Source organism: Moschus berezovskii, chromosome 21 (genome assembly GCF_049115385.1).
Source record: "Moschus berezovskii isolate FMDL1 chromosome 21, NW_MosBer_1.0, whole genome shotgun sequence".
Classification (NCBI taxonomy): Eukaryota; Metazoa; Chordata; class Mammalia; order Artiodactyla; family Moschidae; genus Moschus; species Moschus berezovskii.
Window position 1 is genome coordinate 5,191,839 of NC_142480.1, and position 18,212 is coordinate 5,210,050.

The 18,212-nt window shown below is 61.3% G+C and overlaps 1 protein-coding gene across 5 annotated transcripts in view; it reads right to left on the reverse strand.

Moving 5' to 3' along the window:
* Positions 1–814: 814 nt before the first annotated feature.
* The window catches only part of EVL (Enah/Vasp-like), a 139,091-nt gene continuing 121,693 nt past the window's right edge, over positions 815–18,212 (reverse strand). For 2 of the 5 annotated variants that reach the window (XM_055418529.2, XM_055418528.2), the window contains exons 4-14: positions 16,569–16,632; positions 13,864–13,931; positions 12,615–12,844; positions 11,846–11,967; positions 11,236–11,296; positions 8,359–8,425; positions 6,754–6,820; positions 6,596–6,658; positions 2,742–2,808; positions 2,357–2,414; positions 815–931 (exon numbers count right to left, since the gene is read on the reverse strand). In XM_055418529.2, the coding sequence (XP_055274504.1) occupies positions 834–931; positions 2,357–2,414; positions 2,742–2,808; positions 6,596–6,658; positions 6,754–6,820; positions 8,359–8,425; positions 11,236–11,296; positions 11,846–11,967; positions 12,615–12,844; positions 13,864–13,931; positions 16,569–16,632 (965 nt within the window). In that variant the 3' untranslated portion in view covers positions 815–833. Of the gene's footprint in view, positions 1,295–2,356; positions 2,415–2,741; positions 2,809–6,595; positions 6,659–6,753; positions 6,821–8,358; positions 8,426–11,235; positions 11,297–11,845; positions 11,968–12,614; positions 12,845–13,863; positions 13,932–16,568; positions 16,633–18,212 lie in introns of all 5 variants that reach the window. The other 3 variants (XM_055418530.2, XM_055418531.2, XM_055418532.2) reach the window with 3 other exon arrangements.

Genomic DNA, 18,212 nt, shown 5'->3' on the forward strand with positions numbered 1-18,212 from the left:
GGAACACCCCGTTGACACCTGCCAGTCTCCCTCCCCAGGCCCCAGGATTCCTGGACTGTGGGAGGTGGGAGGAGCTGCAGAGAGTGCCTCTTGGAACTGTGGGTTAAAACTGCTGCCCTCCTGACACACAGAGCAGGCTTCCTCTGTCTCTCAGTTGCTGGAAGCATGCAGTGAGATGGACTATGTCCAGCCTGGCCAGCAAATGGTCCCGTTGTCCTGAGCCAGACTGGGGGGTGGGGGGGGTCCTCCCATGGCCCCCAGAGGACGGCTGACCAGGGCCCTGGCACACTGCTGTGTCCTGGTGGCTGGTCACAGGATTTTAAAGCTTTCCTACGAGCTGGGGCCACGGGCAGCTGTGGTCAGCGCTGAGGGCCAGACCCTTTGTGGTTCAGCCCTGTGTAGTCTGAGACATGCCTCTGATGGGCACAGGGGCTGCCCGCTGGCTGCAGGAGGCCGGGGTCAGGGAGGAGGCCACGCCTGCTTGCCTTGCCTTCCTGTCTGGCTGAGCCTGAGTCGCAGGGCCCCATCTGTGAGGTGGGGGTGGGGGTTTCAGCAGGTGCACCCTCCTGGCCCCTTTGATGTTCCCGCACAGGCCCCACCTCCCTGGAGGAGGCCGAGGGGTGAGACAGCCCCCAGGACCCCCGCTGGAAGTGCCCAAGTTGGCCCACACCCTGTCCTTCCTTGCCTCACTCCCAAGGCCCCCGTCTTGCCCCCCCAACTCCTGGCACCACTCTGCAGGCCCTCCCCCAAGAAGGGGCCTCCCCAGCCAGGCGTGACTGGGCGCTGGCGCTGAGTGAGCAAGCCGGAGCCGGGGTGTGGACAGTAAGCGTTTATTACCACGTGGACACAGACGGCTTGGTGCGTGGACGGACCCTCGCCGCCAGGATGCGGGGAGGAGCTGCGTGGAAGCGGCCGCCGCTCCCGGGGGCACCTAGGAGAAAACTTGAGACCTTCTAACGAGGCGCGTGACTTGGGGTGTCTTCTCTACGAACCCAAAGAAATGTACACTTAAATAGGCAGATATAAAATACAAAAAGAGGCGGCAGGCCTGGTGTTCTGTGTCAGGTCAAATCTAAAAATATCCAGGAACTGAACTTTTCTCCTCATTTTAATATTTTATCACAGGTTAAGACTTTTAAATGAAGCATGTCCTAGCTTCAGCGCGTGCTGAGTGTGCTGGAGGCCTGGGCGCTGGGCTCCGTGGGGTCCCCGCCAGTGGGTGGCCCGGGGTTGTGGGTGGCATCCAGGGTTCCGGCCTACGAGGTGCTGATCCCACTCAGCTCCTGCCTGATGGCTGAGAGACAGGGCAGGAGACGGGCTCAGTCCCTCCGCTGCCCGCCCAAGGGGCCATGTCCACCGCGGCCGCCATGGCAGGTGGAGACCGAGGTGTCCCCAGCCTGCCCCGACCCCTCCGGGCCATGGCCTCCCGAGGCAGGGGTGCCCAGCAATAAAGTGGGGTCAACAGTTGGCCTCTGTCCCCCCTCTTCATTCATTAACTCCTTATCTGCCCATCCCAGCCTGGTAGGGGACTGGCCCAACAGGAAGTGAGCGCTCGCTGAGGATCAAGGACAGGGTGTGGCCGGTCACCCAGCCCTGGGCAGGGGTCTGGGTCTGCTGGCTCCCAGCCGCTCTCCTCTCTCCAGAGTCCACCAGGCGCGATGGGGAGGGAGGGGAGTGGGGGCGCCCAGGCTGCGCCTCCCTGCTCTGTGGGCTCAGGCAGCCCGGCCCACACCTTTCCTTTTCCTCTGGCCCCAGATCTGAGCCGGCCGTTTCAAAGGCTCCGGTGGGGCGTGGACGGATGGATGTGACTCACTGCGGAGAGGCCCTGCCCTCTGGAGCCGCACGCCCGCTTCCCAGGCCAGCGCCCAGCAGGCGGTGGACTCGGTCAGGCCCTTAGATAGTTCTTTGGCTTCTGGGGCCCTCTAGCCTCTGGGAAGGTAGCAGTTGCCTTGTAGCCCCAAACCCGGAGATTGAAAGCAGCAGAATAAAGAGAGTGATCTAAGTCCACGGGATACTAAGATAAAGATGGTTCAAAGCTGTTCTGGACTGGTGAATGCACCCTCCCCGACACTGGCTCATCCAGGAGGGAGCCTGGGGGTCAGACCAAGGCGCAGACCATGAGCACGTGCTCACACTCGGACAAGCTCCTTCATCTGTCTGGGCCGCCTCAGTCTGCCCAACCAGAGAACTGGGAGGCTGGTGTGGGCTGCGGGGAGGAAGAATGAAACCCCTCAGTGCAAACCCTCGGCCTTCTGGCCCAGGACGGCCTTGCTGGCTGGGCCCTCCCTGAGGACCCTCGGTGTGAGCCTGGCCTGGGTGCCGCCCGTGGGGGGAGGGAGGGGGCCCTGCCACTCACCGTCAATGATCTCCGCCTTCACCTTGTGAAGCTCCCGGACCACCTCCTCGAGGATCTCCTGTGGGAGCAGGGCCTCGGGGTGAAGGTGGCCGCGGGTCACAGGCAGGGGCAGCCGGGCTCCCTTCAGGGCAACCCCCCCACGGGGGAAGGGTGTACGTGAGGGGGGACGGGACACCCTGTGATGTCTCAGAAATACCTGGGCGAAACCAGGGCAGCCCCGCCCAGTGGCAGGCTGAGAGGGCCCAGAGCCCTTTCCCGGTGAAGACGGGGCAGGGGCGCTGAGGCTGCACGCGGCTCCCCGCCCCCTTGCTCCCCGCCAGCTCCCCGCCTGCTTGGGGCCTTCAGCCCTGGCTCCTTCACAGCCTCTCTGGACAGACACGCTCACCTGTTTCATCCGGTCCAAATCTAAGGCATCCAGGGCCACGTCGTTGACACTCCCTGCTGGCTTCATCCTGGGGAGAGGGTGGCGGGGTGTGTTTGGGTGGGCACTGGGGGGCTGAGCTCGAGAGGCAAGTGGGAGCCCCTGTGCTTGCCTGCTGAGGGCCTGGCTCTGCCCTCTTCAAATGCTGCTGCTTTGGCGCCTCAGAAAGGACTCTCACACCCTGTCTCCACCTTGAGAGAGCTTCATGGATACCGTGACCATATTTCCCAACCCAAGCGTCAGGACCTGGGGTCTCCCGACTTGACTGCTCACACGGAAGCGTCCATGCACGTGGATGGCGTTCTGAGTCACACGCTCCCTTCCCCCGGGAAGAGGATGCTGATAAGCTGGTTCTCAGAGTGAGGGCTCTGATCCCCGGCTAGACCACAGCCTGGGGAAAACCAGCGATGCTGGCATGAAATAGGAGACAACTGCTCAGCCTAGAGGCACCCACGTCTGACACAAACCAGCGGCCCTGGTGTTGGCGACTGGCTCTGCATGTGGTTTTGCTCTTCTCAGGCAGAGTGTTGGGTTCTGGGACTGTCCTTCTCTGGCGTTTCTGAACTAAACTTAGCTGGCTTGAAATTTAATGTTTCCTGCACACGAATCCTCCCTGGGAAGTCTCGCTAGGGGCATCCCTGGCGGCCCAATGGTTAGGACTCGGTGTTTTCACTGCCAGGGTCCAGGTTCCATCCCTGGTCGGGGAACTAAGATCCCATAAGCGGCACAGTGTGGTCAAAAAAAGAAGCAAATCTTGGCAAATGCTTTCACCTGGCCTTTCAAAGGAGCATCATGGTGCTGAGGAGCACTCTCTGCATTCAGCCTCTCTCCCCATGTGGGCAATGATGAGGCCAGAGCCGCCTACAGGGATCATGGATGTGACAGCCGGCAGACACACACCTGACTGGGGGAGTGGACATGTGACAGCCGGCAGAAACACACTGGGGGAACTGGCACGACCGCCAGGAGTCACCGTACAGATGGGGTAGGGCTGGTGACCTCCGCAGCGGAGGAGAACCTGCAGGACATGGAAGCGCTGGTGCGGCTGTGACAGAGAACAGCGTGGAGGGGCCTCCATGTGGGCCAGCGATCCCCCTTCTGGGGACACAGCCGAGGGGAACAAGCCCGCTGCTCCCAGCAGATGGCCGCACCCCACGTCTGCTGTGGCGCTGCTCACAACTGCCATGACATGGAGACAACCTGAGAGTCCGCTGACCGACGAGTGGACAGGGATGATGTCCAGCCTGTGTCCACGTGGGTGTATATGCACACACGTGTGTGTACAGGTACGTGTCACACACACATATAATGAAGCATTCCACGACAAGAAAGAAGGAAGTCCTGCCATTTGTGACAACATGGACATCGTTCTGAGCGAATAAGCCAGAGAAAAACAAATGCTGCGTGATCTCACTTATAGTAAAATCCAGAAAAGCCCGTGTTTAAAATGGGTGAACAGGGTCCTACTGTGCAGCACAGGGGAACTCTGCTCAGGGTCGTGTGGCAGCCTGGACGAGAGGGCGGTTTGGGGGAGAATGAATATATGCATATGTATGTTTGAGTCCCTTTACTGTGCAGCAGAAACTGTCACAGCATCTCCTGTTAATCAGCTATACTCCAATACAAAATAAAAAACTCTCAAAAAGCCAAACTTATGGAAACAGCTGGCCTGGTGGCTGCTGGGGTGGTGGCGGGGGCGGCTGGTGAGGCAGTGGAAGAGCACACATGCGGGAATGAGGCGGACAGGCTGTGGGGATGCATGCACTGTGCGGTGGCCCCGGCTGGCAGTACTGTGTTGCGTACTTGGAGGAGCGCAGCAGGGAGATCTGAAGTCCTCGCAGCATACACAGAGGAAGGGACTCTGCAAGGTCACGGACGTGTTAACCTGCCTGCCTGCGGTAATCATTTACAGCGTCTAACACACGAAGTCACCGTGCTGTGCACCTTGAACTCACACAACATTAGATGTCAACTATCTCTCAGGAAAGCTGGGTTAGAAAACCACTGAATACCACGTAAATAAATGTAAATAAAATTTCAGCGGTCCAGCGTGCAAACCCAGGGTAAAAAAGAAAAAAATAAAGCGCTCCTGCACGCCTCTGGACGAACCCAGCAAAGAGGCCAAACGCGGTCCTACGGAGCGTGTAAGCAATTGTGGATTCTGGTGGGGAAAGAGGTCCCCTTCCCTGCTGCAGGTTCAAGTCCTTGTTTCAAGAGCAATTTTCCAGAGCACCTGGACAAACCACGTCACCTCTCTGGGTTCCGGTCCTGCCCTCTGGACAATCCCCCTACCCCAACAGTGACCCTGACATCTCTGTGGGCCCTACAGCGGCTGCCCCCAGGGCACCATCTGTGAGTCTAGGAAGCGCTCTGGTTCGGAGCTGGAGAACCTGCTTTCCCAGTGGGAACACCCTGGACAGCTCTCTCGCCCTGGGAGGGATGCCTGGCTGCTCGGAATTTGGCAGCCTGTCCTTGCTCCACCAGCAGGAAGCAGCCAGCTCCATCGAGGGCCGCAGGCCAGCCCTGCCTGCCTCACCTCCTGGGCCCTGCTCTGGCTCCTGCCTGATGGGTTCACCTCCTGCCTCCAGCCAGACAAGCTGCCCAGAGATGCGCTGCATCATGGCGTCCTGGCCCAGGGCCCACGGACCGCAGCCTGCGCGTGGGACAGACCCATGCGTTCCCTCTCAGCGTGCCTCCCTCTGCCCTCCCCATGTCAGCCACGCGGCTCTACCTTCTGTTCTCTGGACTCGCCAGGCTGGTGGCAGGCTCAGGGCCTTAGCACTTGCCACTCTTTCAGCCTGCAAGGTCCCCCCACACTCTCCACAGGGCGGTATCCCCCATCCGTGTCCGCTCAAACACCGCCTCTGAGAAGCTCCCTCGCTGAAGCCCCTCTGTGCCCGGCACTGCCCACCACGGGACCCTCGGTGTCTTCCCCGAGCACCTCTGGGAGCAACAGTTGTCTTGTCTGTGGGTCTTTGCACATGGAAACGAGCTCTGTGCAGGCAGGGACCTCACGCCCGGCTGAGAAGCTGGCTGACTCGGGCCCCACAAGCCCTGGCTGACGCTGCGACGGCCCTCCCTGAGCACCTGCGTCTGTCCCTGCCGCCCCTGTGGGGCCGGCCATAGCTCTCTCTTGGCTGACTCGGCCAGACCGGGACCAAGTGCCACCTGCTCCGGGCTGTTTCCCTTCGATCTGTGACGGACGTGGGAGACACCCCTTAGTGCGGGCTCCAGAGGCTGCACATTCAGGCCACACTTGGCCCGCGGTGACTGTGATTGCCTGAGTTTTTTTGAGTGACCTCCGTTGCAAACAACCCATCCTGTTATCACGTCAGCTTTTGGTTTGGGAAACGTGGTCAGCATCTCTCTGGGAAGACGCAGAGGAAGCGGAGGAGGGCGGTGCGGGGCCAGCTCCGGGACTGTGGGCCGCGGGAGGCAGCAAGGGCTGTTGAGGAGGGACTTGCTGTGTGCGGCTGCTGTCCACACTCGGGCGCCCTGCGGGGGGGTGAGCAGACCTCCGCGCGGGGTGGAGCGAACAGTGGAGGCTGCAGAGGCCCCCTGGCTAGCCCGGTGTCCCAGCTGGCGAGCCCAGAGCTGGGACTGCACCTCTGCGGCTCCCCACAGCCTCTCTGGACAGTCATGCCCCCCGGGCCTCAGGCCCCCATTGACGAGGGTGAGGAGGAGCCAGCCTGCCCCGTCCCTCACGATGCAATCCCGCCCTCTCCCAGAGACAGCTGTTAGACGACAACGCGGTAGGGGCCGGGGTGTTAAGTCACGGGAGGGGACAGAGGAGGCCCCAGAGACAGGCAGTTCGGTACCTAGAGTGAGGCTGCGACTGCAGGGGGCTCTTAGCTTCGGGGCTCTTGGCCACAGATGGGGTTCTATGCGGTGGGCGGAATGGAGCAGAGGTGAGCTGGCGCCAAGGCCTGCCTGGGCCCCTGACCCGGGTGCAGCGTGGGTTTCTGGGGCGGCTCACCTGGACAGCAAGGAAGACACGGGCTTCTCCGCTGAGCCGCTCCGCTCCCAGGGCTTCCGGCTGGCCTCTGTTGGTTCACAGCATGGACGAAGCGCCTCAGGGCTGGGAGTGCGCCCGTGGCCCCGTGCCCTGCAGCATCCCAGGCCGCCCCAGCTCCCGTGGCCCAGGCGGCCCTCACAGGCCTGGCACCTGCATCTCCCCAACTCAGGAAGGCGGGCAGGGCTCCCACGACTTGGTTGACCTGGTTTCAAGTCCTCTTCCCATGGCTAGGGCTTTCCTGGGAATGTGCGCCAGCTGGGCAGGAGGGCTCTGAACCAGGACCTCCAGAAGCAACCTGTGCCTGCAGCAGTGGGCCGGGCAGGGCATAGGAAGCCCCTTACCTGCACCCTCAGCGCAGCCCACACCTGGATTACGGGCCAGTGTCCCCGCTGTCCCCCGGCTCCATAGCTTTCCCCACACACTGCTGCTGGCTCTTTTCCAACCTGGCCTTGCAGTTGATCTGTCTTTCCTTTTTCAAGTGCTCTTTACTTGCATTTCACTTTACCACAAGAGGCCCACTGAACTGAATGAGCTCCCTGACTTGGCAGGAGGAGCAGAGAGGCAGAAGGGAAAGATCCTTGGGGGCAGCAGGGGGCCAGCCGCTCTGAGCCTGGAGGCCGTGGGCTGACCCTCGCTGGGCCTGCAGGGCGGACCCGGGAGCAGGACCACACCCGTGCTCCAGCACGTGGCCCAGGACACCGCTTACACACACTGAGCTTCTAACTGGAAACTCCCAGCCCCTCCGCTGGGACGTGAGGCGTTCACGCGGTCACTCACCAAGAATCGTGGCACTGCCTGAGGACAGGCCACGGACCCCAGCCTCACAGGGAGGCTGACGAGCCAGCAGAGGGGCAGGACGTGAGGCCCAGGTGGCCGCAGAGCTGTGCCCCAGCAAGCTGCCAACAGTGGGCATAAGCCTCCCGCCACTGGCTGGGGTGGGGTGGCCTATTTTCTCTCTGTCCCCCCACCCCCACTACATGCTCGGGAGCATAGGCCTGGCTCAGAGCAGACCCTGAGACTTTTGTTGAATGACTGAGGGGCCGACTGCTGTGGCATCTTCCCACCACAGAGCCTGAAGGCGCTCTTCTGACCACACCCCTGTTCCAGAGCTTGGACCAGGATAAATTGGGGGCCGTCTGCTTTGCAGGTCTCGTCTGGCTGACTGCTCAGTGAGCAAGGCTCCCTGGTGGTGACCGTAACATCCTGGTGTTTTGCAAAGAGCAGGACCATGGCATTTACATGCTTCTCTTCAGAGGAGGGCCCAATGCCAGGAAGCTGAGCCTCGGTGCATCTCCCCCACCCCTCCTAGGTGTGGGCACGCCCGCTAGGGAAACAGCTGGATGGGGCGCTCTCTCCCCCAGGGTGCCCTGCTCGTGTTCAGGCTCAGACTGCAGGCAGCCGCTGATAGGGGCTGGGGGGCTTCTGTGCAAGACGGCAGGGCGCCCCGCCAGCACAGCCTCTCTGCTCATCCGCCAAGTGAGGCCATGGGAGTCAGATCGCCTTTCTGTGAGAGCCCCTCCCACTCTAAGACCCCACACCTGGTGCAGGCAGGGTGGGGCCCCTTACCTGACGAGTTGGGGGGCTGCTGGCTGGCTGCTCGGGTCCCCGGAGATGGAGAGGTGCTGGGCTCTTCCTGAAACGGAAGAGAAAGGCTCTGCTGTGGATCTGGTTAGGAAGGCCAGCTGGGTGGGGACCTTCGGGCCAGGTCGTCTAGGAGACCTCAGTTTTCCCAGTTACCCAGTGAACGAGTGTCACTTTCCCAGTGAGACAAGCACTGTGCTTCACTAATGAAAACCCCAGGCGGTGCAGGGAGGAGGCCCAGCCCACGGCAGTCAGGGAAGGACAAGGCTGCAGGGAGACACGCGGACAACAGTCAGGACAACGGCTCACCCCCGCTCTCCACAGCGAGCACCAACCTGGCTACTGTCAGGAACGCCCACCCCGTATCTGTGGGGTGCATGAATGAGTTCTTGGAGTCGCCAACTCAGGGGCAAAAGAATGTGCTAGACTGTGGGTCTCAGGAAGCTCTCCCGAGGCCTCTCGTTGTGAGAGAGTGGAGTCAATGAAATTATGGAAATCAACACATGTGCCTGGGGACCAGGACCCAACAGAAACAGGCAAGAGTGGGAGATGTTATGGGTGAAATTAGAGCAACTGAAGAAAAATCAGAAAAAAATTTAACGTCACCCTATTATTTCAAAAATAACTAACAGGACTGGTTCCTATATAAAGGGAAGTTTGGCCTCAGGTGCAAGCCCAGAGGACCCCCAGCCCCTGCCAGGCGCCTGGGGGCTGTTTTCTTCATGCCTGGGACACATCCTTAGAGCCCTGTGGCCAGCAAGGGGCAGCAGCCCTGCCCGAGCCATCTGACTCCACATTCCGGGTACTTTCCTTCTTTAAACCTTGTACATGTTCAGGAAGACGATCTGGAAACACTGAAAAGGATAGAAATGAAAAAGCCAGGGACTCCCCTGGAGGTCCAGTAGTTAGGACTGAGTGCTTTCACTGCTGAGGGCCCAGGTTCGATTCCTGGTTGGGAAACTAAGATCCCCAGCTGCGCAGTACGGCCAAAAAAAAAGAAAAAAGAAAAGCCAGCCACACTGCACTCACTCTGCTGTGCGGGACTGTCCCCTGCCCTGGAAGAGGCTGCTCCCGCGTGGGCGGGGCCTCCTGACCAAGGCAAATGAAACTCACAGCGGCCTGAAGGCCTAAAGAGAAAGGGGAGTCAGAGGAGGAAAACTCTGCCCTTGGGTCAAAGATTTCTCCTGGGTCCCTGGGATTTGAAACCCACTCTTTCCTGGTGACTCAGATGGTAAAGAATCTGCCTACAATGCCAGAGACCTAGCTTCGGTTCCTGGCTTGGGAAGGTCTCCTGAAGAAGGCAATGGCAATCCACTCCAATATTCTCGCCTGGAGAATCCCATGGACAGAGGAGCCTGGCGGGTTACAGTCCGTGGGGTCACAAAGAGCCAGACATGACTGAGCACTTCCACTCCTTTTCTTCCTGGAGCCCAGGGAGCTGGGGCTGGCAGTGCTGGCTGGAACTGGCCACAGTTTTGGGAGAGCCATGACTATCCCCAGGCTCCCGGCCACACAGGCCTCTGCACTTGGAGACATTCAAGCGAAGTCAGCTGGATGGACTCCACACTTGGTGCAAGGCATGCTGCTGCTGCTAAGTCACTTCAGTCGTGTCTGACTCTGTGTGACCCCATAGATGGCAGCCCACCAGACTCCCCTGTTCCTGGGATTCTCAGGGCAAGAACACTGGAGTGGGTTGCCATTTTCTTCTCCAATGTGTGAAAGTGAAAAGTGAAAGTGAAGTCGCTCAGTTGTGTCCAATTCTTAGCGACCCCATGGACTGCAGCCCACCAGGCTCCTCCGTCCATGGGATTTTCCAGGCAAGAGTACTGGAGTGGGGTGCCATTGCCTTCTCCAGCAAGGCACGCAGACAGTGGAATATGCATGCCTGGTCCTTGCAGGGCTCACAATCCGGCAGCAAGAGTGAGTAAACAAGATAAATGTGTGTACTGAGAGCTGAGCAGAAGCACGGCAAGGAGAGGTGCCCAGGGACCAAGCTGCAGCGAGCCTTAGCTAGTCTGGGGTCTGGGAGCCCATTTCTCAGGAAGTAATGCTTATGCAGAGACGTGCAGACTGGGGAGGAGTCAGCTGTGGGGGCTGAGGGGGCTGTGCGTGCCCAGGTTGGGGGTCATGGGGCAGGAGGCCGCTGGCAGGGCCGGAGCCCTGGGCTTCGCCTGGTGAGCCTCGCCTGGTGGCACAGCAGTGTGTGCGCCCTGGTGCTGGGTGGCCGTATTTCTTCTGTCTCTTTCTGCCACTGACATGCAACCTGTATGCTGTTTGCAGTTAAGGTCTAAACTTAGTGGTTTCAGCAGGAGTCTGTTTTTACAGGGAAAGCTTAACACAGAGGACAGAAGTGTTAGCCGCGCTAAGTGGAGGCAGGCACGTGGAGTTCAGGGTGGACAGATGGGACTCCAGGATCTTGCTCTGGACAAGTGCCTGAGGCTTGGGGTCCTCTGCCCAGCTCATCCGAGGCTCTGCTGGAATCTATGGACTCAAATGATGTCTTTTAGGAGCAGAAATATATAGTCACAGCCCTGGTCTTGAGGCAGACACCCCATACCATGACTGAACCCGAGTCTGTCGAGCAGACTTGTCCGTGTGTCTGAGGTCCCCGAGCTCCAGGCCTTCTCCTCGAGACACTCCTGGCCAGATCCTGCTTCTCTGCCTCCCCCGTGAGGCTGTCAGACACTCAGTGCGTGCAGACCTGCCCCCTGGTGCAGGGGGATGGACACAGGAGTCCCCCTGCTCTCCTATAATCACCCAGTGAAGGATCTATCATGCGTCTGTCCAGCCCCGGGCATTGCGGGGCCTGGTGTGTCCACACGGCACGGGAAGTCAGGGCAGGCTGGCGGTGGGTGCACTTACCGTTTGGCTTTCGTCTTCCTTCTTGTCAGCCGGCCTGTCTGTCTGGGAGGCTGCTTTTCTCCTAACACAGGAGGGAGAAGACACACCATCAGTCCTGGAGGTTTCCACGCTGAGCAGACGCCTCTGCTGTGTGGATGAGGGTGGGTCCTCAGAGGGCCAAGCAGCAGTCTAACTCGTTTCGTGTGAAAGAGGCAACTTGTCCAGGCCCCTATCAGGCTTGGGATGATGCTTGAGCGGGTGTCCAGGCCTTCTGTGCTGGTCCCAGGACCCTGGACGCCAAACTGGTCTGGCAGGGGGCGTGGGGACACTTGCATCTCTGTCTTTAGCACCTGAGGGGCAGGAGGTTGGTCCACACCCCGCCCAGGTCAGAAGAGCTGGGTGACAGCTATGGCCCCACAACACCCAGGCCTGGCCGCAAGGGGCCAGAGAGCCCCCACCCCACAGATCACCCTGCAGACATCCCGCCTGCGGGCTGCCTGTGGGCGGAGGAAGCCTGCCTGTCTCCCTGAAGTCCCCTGCCTCGGAGCCCAGCAGCCACGCCCTCCCAACCTGGACGCTGCAGAGTTGCTCAGGAAGGCAAGGCTGAGCTGGGGTCAGTCGACACACCCACCTCTTGGCCAGCAACTTGTTCATCTCTTCCATGAGGCCTCCTCCACCACCCCCACTGCTGGCCCGGTTGGCGTCAGACTTCGAGGGCCCGCTGGGACTGGAGCCTCCGGACGCATCTTCTGGCTGAGGGGAGAGGGTGCTTCAGGCCAGTGACTTGAGGGAAAAGGGGCTGGATGTGATGGCAGAGTTGGAAGAGGCCAGGCCAGGCCCTCTGGTCCTATCTCCCCAACCCCACCCGCTGGCGACAGAGTCCAGAGGGCGCCATCGACTGGAGGGCACTGTTTGCAGACACGCCCCAGGTCCACTGGCTCACGGTCAGCAGCCTTGACGAGGCCGGTGTGACCTGAGGGGCGAGGGGGCACAGCTCTGTACCAGAGGTGCCCTTAACCACCCCCCCTCCACCACACATGGCCTTCTTCCGGAAGCGCCACCTGCCAGGACCCTGGGGAAGGCTGGGGAAGACTGGCTGGGCCGAGGGGGCTGATGGACGTAAACTCAAGAGGCCCAGGGCCTGAGCCCAAGCTGCAGCTGGTGACCTGCGTGCTCCGGACAAGCCGTTCACATGCCCGACCCTCGGTTTCCTCGTCTAGGAGGGCGGTGGCTCCCGCCTCACGCAGCGCCACCCCAGTTCTCTCGGGAACCGGGGAACCAGGACCAAGGTGGCGGGAGGCACCGTCTGGTTGGGGAGGGCGGTGCTGCTCCCCCCGGCAGGGAAGGGTCCCCCAGCTTCGTCCTCCCCCTGCCCGCCCCCTGGGGCCCACGACGCTCACCCGCTGGACTCGTCTCAGCTTGGCCCCAGCCAGGGCGGCAGCCAGGCCGGACACAGAGCTCTCGTCGTGGCTGGTGCCCTGGGCTCCTCCGGCCGGCAGCGGGGGTGGGGGTGGGGGGGTGGCCCCTGTAGGCGGCGGTGGGACAGGGGGTGGGGGTGGGGGTGGAGGGCCACTGCACGAGAGGGGGGCGCTGGCTGCAGATGAGGGGTGCCCCGGCGGGAGGCTGGGTCCTGAAACACAGCGGCGGGCTCAGTGAGTGCCCAGGCCCAGCTGGAGCCTCCTAGGGAGCTCCTCTGCGGATGAGGAACGGCTCAGGGTCACCTCTTCCAAGAAGCCCCTCAGGAGGCGCCTGCTACTGTCCCAGTCCCTCCCGACACCTGGGGCCTGGCTGGACCCAGTGTCACATGTTGGCTTCGCTCCCCCGAGCTTCACTGACTTCCTGCTGCTCAGCGGTGGTCTTCCAGGGGACAGGAAGCCCTCTGGTGCACAAACGGTATCTCTTTTTCCTCCTCTGCTCCTTCTCAGCACTGAGCACCTTCCCAGGCACTGGCAGCTGTTAGCCCCCGAGATGCAATGGGGGCCGCCCCCTTGGTCTTGGGGGATGGCGACAGGGCCGATGGGGCGCATGTCCAGGAGTGGCGCTGCATGCTGGTCAGTTCCGTCCCCGCCCCCCATCCACGTCTCCGCTGCCTGCCCGGCCCTGTGCAGGGCACCGGGGACCAGTGGCTGCGGGCTGTGTGCTCTTGGAGCTCACGGCCTGGTGGGGAGCAGTGAGCCAATCACACAGACAACTGCACATCTGTCACTGCGGAGGGTGACAAGTGCCACCAAAAGTGGGCACACCGTGCCACCCTGGCCTGAGAGGAGGGGCTCCGGTTGGCCAGAAGCCCACGGAAAGCTTCCTTAGGGAAGGAACAACCACGCCGGGACAGGAGTGAAGCCTGGTGAAGGGGGCACGGGTGCAAGGGAGGCGGCGGCCCCGGAGGAAGCGAAGGAGCTACAGGAGGGGCGCTTGCGGGCGGCAGGCCTGCAGGGACCAGGCCTGCGCACCTGGAGGCCGGGCAGGGAGCCCAGGTTGTTCAGCGTGAAGGGGAAGAGCTGACACGCGACAGGGTCAGATCTGAGTTAGAAACGTGGGGTGTGGCTGGCACCCTCCGGGGCCCATGCACTCAGCAGCAGGCCGAGTGCCCAGTGTGTCCCGGGCACCGTCCAGGGAAGGGACGGCCCTGTAGGGGCGGGACGCGCTCACCTGTGGTCGAGGTTCTTCTCTCGAGAGACTCCTGGCGCTGTTGGTGCTGCTGCTGCTCCATCACTTGTCTGAGAAGCAACCACAGTGGAGCGAGAACAAGTTTGTGTCAGAGGCTGGGCTGCAGAGTCAGGCTTCCCCGGGGCCCCCAGGGCTCAGCAGTGAGCCTGCCTTGTCCCACCCTGGGCTCCAGCTGCCGGGCCTGCTGTCCCCGCTTACACAGGCTGAGCTGTGACTGGTCCAGGTCCCCACCCAGGACAGGACCAGCAGCCCGGGACACTGACACCTGGGCAGGGAGCCCCGCACGAGGCTGAAGTGACCACCCGGCTGAGTGACCAAGCTTCCCCTAGGCTGGACGAGCTTGCCTGCTATCTGGAGGCCTCAGCAGATACGACCTCAGGGCCACCCACGCCCACTGCACCTGGCTTAGCTCCCTAAGCCAATGGGAGGCTGTGTGGCTGTGCCGGGTGACCCCGGCAGGGACAACCTCCTGGCTCCTTGCAGGAGGGACCCTGGGTTGCTCCTCAAGGCTGGGTGAGTGAAGACACGGGTCCACAAGCACGTGCACAGAACCTGGGGCCGCAATGCCGGTGCAGGAAGGGCTCAGGAGTCACATGGACTGTGGGGGGCAGCGCGGCTTCAACTGCCAACGCTGAAGGCCCGTCTCGGGGCACGGGGCCCGGGCCGCTCTGAGGGCTACTTTGCTCCTGGGCGGGAGGCAGGAGGGCGCCCACAGAGAGAGGCTGTGGCTGTGCCTCAGCACTGCCGGTTCCCAGCGCATGGGTGTCTGCGGGTGGCTGCTCTGGGCGTGCTTGGTGGGGAATAAGCACGTGGGGCTGCCAGCGCTTTCACCTTGGAGGAAGGACAAGGGACACGCGGGGCTCACTGCGTGGCCACTGAGCAGCAGAGTGCTTTCTGGTCCCCATTCTGGGAGTCATGGGTGAGCTTTTTCCCTTTCCTGGGCCTAGATGCCTCTCCATAAATAAGAACACGTGTCATGGGTTCTTGGAAGGATTGTGCTCTGTATCTAAAAAATACCAAAAAATGCCCTTCTGACACTAAAGATGTTTGAAAAGCTCCCAGCAGCATCTGCATTAAGCTTCTCCATCCAAACTGCTGAAACATCACCCCCAACTCCAGCCTCTCCAGCAGGATCCACGTGCCCAGAAACCCTCCACAAGAGGAATCAGTCTTCTGTGGATGCAGGCTACTGGTGGTGAGAAGACAGGACGGCTCCGTGCTGGGCTCACTGCGCCCCTCATGGGCACCACGCAACCCCTCCCGGCCTCCCTCCATCCTGACCAGCACGTCCCTGCTCTGGAATCTGATGCCTGCGGTTCAGACTGACCTCCAGGGGTCACTCGGCCTGGGGACGCTGACTGCAGACAAAAGTGAACCGCCCTCTGCAGCCAGCGGCCCTGGACGCTGGACTTGGCGGTGGTCTTTCTCCAGCTCTGAGAGCCCGACTGCAGGGTCTGTGTGGGACCCCCGACCCTCTCAGGGAGGCGGCCTGGGAGCTGGCAGAGGGCTGGGCCGGGCCAGTCCTGGCTCTGCTCCTAACTTCTGCTTCCTTCCTACTCTCCCAGCTTCAGTGGCTCATGTGAGAAACAGCACAGGTAATGATAACCCCTGAGGGCTAACGTGAGCGTTAAAATGAGACCAAGTGTGCAAAAGCCCTAGTGAGCCACACGGTATTCTGAGAGGCTGGCAATGAATACACAGGAGCCTTTTGTGCCCGAGTCTGGGAAGCATACACCCGTCTTTCCCTTGAAACACTGCTACCTGCCAAAAGGAAACTGAGGCTCAGGGTCATAACGTCCACCGTGGGGGCCAAAGGTGCTTGGGGCAGGGGGCAGGCTCGAGGCAAGGACCCTGAGAGCCTCAGCCAGGGGAGGGCCTCCCAGCCCTGACCTCGGGCTCTGCCTGAGCCTGGCCACAGGCCCGGGAGTCAGGTCCTCTTCCGCTCCCCTGGAGAGGACATGGCCCAAGCCTGCCTCCCAGCATGGCTCCACAGAGTCGAGGTGCCAGGCCCTCAGAGATGCAGAGCCCCTGCCCAGCAGGGTGGGCTCACAGCCTGGCCCTGCCCTCCTGGCACAGGGACTAGGGGGCGGCTCCTCCTCACCACCAAGCTGTCTCCTGTAACTTCAGGACAGGAGCGCTGACTGAGACACTCAAGATGCGCCCTGGAGAGGGTGGGGGAACGGGTCACCCTACCCCCCAGGAGCAGCCTCGCCCCACGAGGACGAGGACGCAGCCCCAGCCTGGCCACTCAAGGGCGGCTGCAGCCCAGAGCACCCTCGCAGCCTCTTAACCCCCGCTGGGGAGGCTGTGCGGGGCACCCACCAAGGCCTCCAACGACAGACCAAGGTACACAAGGCCTCCGGACAGACACAAGACGGGGGCTAGGACTGGCTCAGTCAGACTGGCCTGGCAGGTCGTGTGCGGCCCCGGCCACATCCCCGGGTCCCCAGACGACGATCTCCTAATACACCTGGGAGGGTGTTCAGTAAGTGAACGAGCCGGGACTTTGCCAGGCTGACGGTGAGGCTACGGAGTCAGCAGTGACCCCCCTCTGTGAAAACACATGCTCACATCGTCGCTGGCAAAGCGGCAACGAAATGCCTCCTCTTCCTCTCTGGTCAGGCCTGTTCTCCCGCCCCCCCCCGCCCAGGTGTGCCCTCCACGCAGGCCCTGCTGAGGGAAGTTACCTTCTCTGGATGTCCATCTCGTCAGGAGAGGGGCCATTCTGTACCTGACGCTGGCTGGAGGGGCCTGTGGAGAAGAGAAGCACAAAGGCGTGGGGGTTAATGGGGAGAGGACCCCTGGGGGGCTTGCCTGGTCCCCCAGGAGATGGTTTCACTGCTGGCTCAGCCGTGCAACGCCCCGGCCCACCCCATCCAAGTGGAGCCACTTCACAGGGTTCAAGCTCATTCCTTCTTGTGTTGGCCCCTCTCTCCTTCCCCTCAAACGGCACCTGTGGCTGCCACTCTGCCCTCAATCCCCTAACCTCGAACTCCAGTCCCTCCACTTCTCACAAAGCCGTTCTAACTTGGAACTGCCAACCCAGTGGGTCCATCTTATTCTGCCTTGTGAGCAGGGGAGCGACCTTCCCGCAGGAAGAGTCGGGGCGGGGATTTCAGCCCGTGCCCCTCCCCACGGCGTGACGCCCTCCTGCCTGCACCCAGGAGCCCGAAGGTGTGAAGGCAGGTGATGGGGCGGCAGAGGACTACAGAGCAGCCATGGAGCCTTCCGGGCCGCGTTCTTGCCCTTGACCCTGAAGGCAGGGCCCTGGAGCAGGCAAGGGGCTGCTGTGTGTGCCTCGTGTTCATACAGGGGCTGCTTCTATGTTACGTTTACAAGAAAATCAGGCTTTCGCTCCAATCTGAGAAAGAGCCGATTGTTTGTTCTCTCGGTCGGCTTAGGTGTCACCGGGGAACTGCAGACAGTCACAGCGGCGGGGGAGGGACTGGGGCAAGCTGGCCTCATGCCTCGCTGCCGAGATGGGGAAGGGGCGTCATCTCCACCCCAGGATGAGGGGCCAGCAACGCTCAAGAGCAAGACAAAATCCACAATGGGCAGAAGGCCTGTCCCACAAGGTGCTTCAAGCAGCTGGGAGGTTAGCCGTGTGTCCCCTGGAGCGGGGCACGGCAGGACACAGGGTAACAGAATCTCCAAGCTGAAACAGGTTACCTGCTGCCCCACACCTGAGACCTTGGTGCCTCCAGGCTGCTCTTGCAGCGACAGAGGCCTGACCTCCCAAGGGAGTGGGTTCCTTATGACACGGAGGTCCCAACCTACCCACACCCACAAAGGCCTGATTTCTACCCCTAGGGGTGACGACACGGGTGGACTCTTGTTCTGTTTTTCTCTACCTGACAGCCTGTTCTGGGCTGGAAGCTTGCTTTCATACTCGGCAAGGCCTAGCCCTAGGCCCTGCTATGGGCTTCGGTCAAGTTTTCTGCGAGCCTTGTCTACTGCTTCCTGGCCCCTGTGTGGATGCTTCAGCTGCGAAAGGGGAGGGAGGGTCCAGGAGGAGGGCAGTGGGCCAGCTGCCTGATGGCAGGAGGCCTGCCCAGCACTGCAGAACATTCCTCCCTGAGAGACCCTGCCTTGCTGGGCGCCCACTGCTGCACTCGGGCGGGCGGGAGGGAAGACGCCTGCGGGCTCTTTACAGAGGAGACGACATACATGCATATATCTGGCGGCACACAGGAGGAGTGAAAGAAACACTAGTTTTCTTTCTCTGTCTTTAAACACCCTTTTCCTGCTCAATTTATTCAACATACAATAATTTTGCTCCTTTTAAAAACTGGTTTGTCAGTCAATATGTTCAGAATAGGTATTGGAAGAAC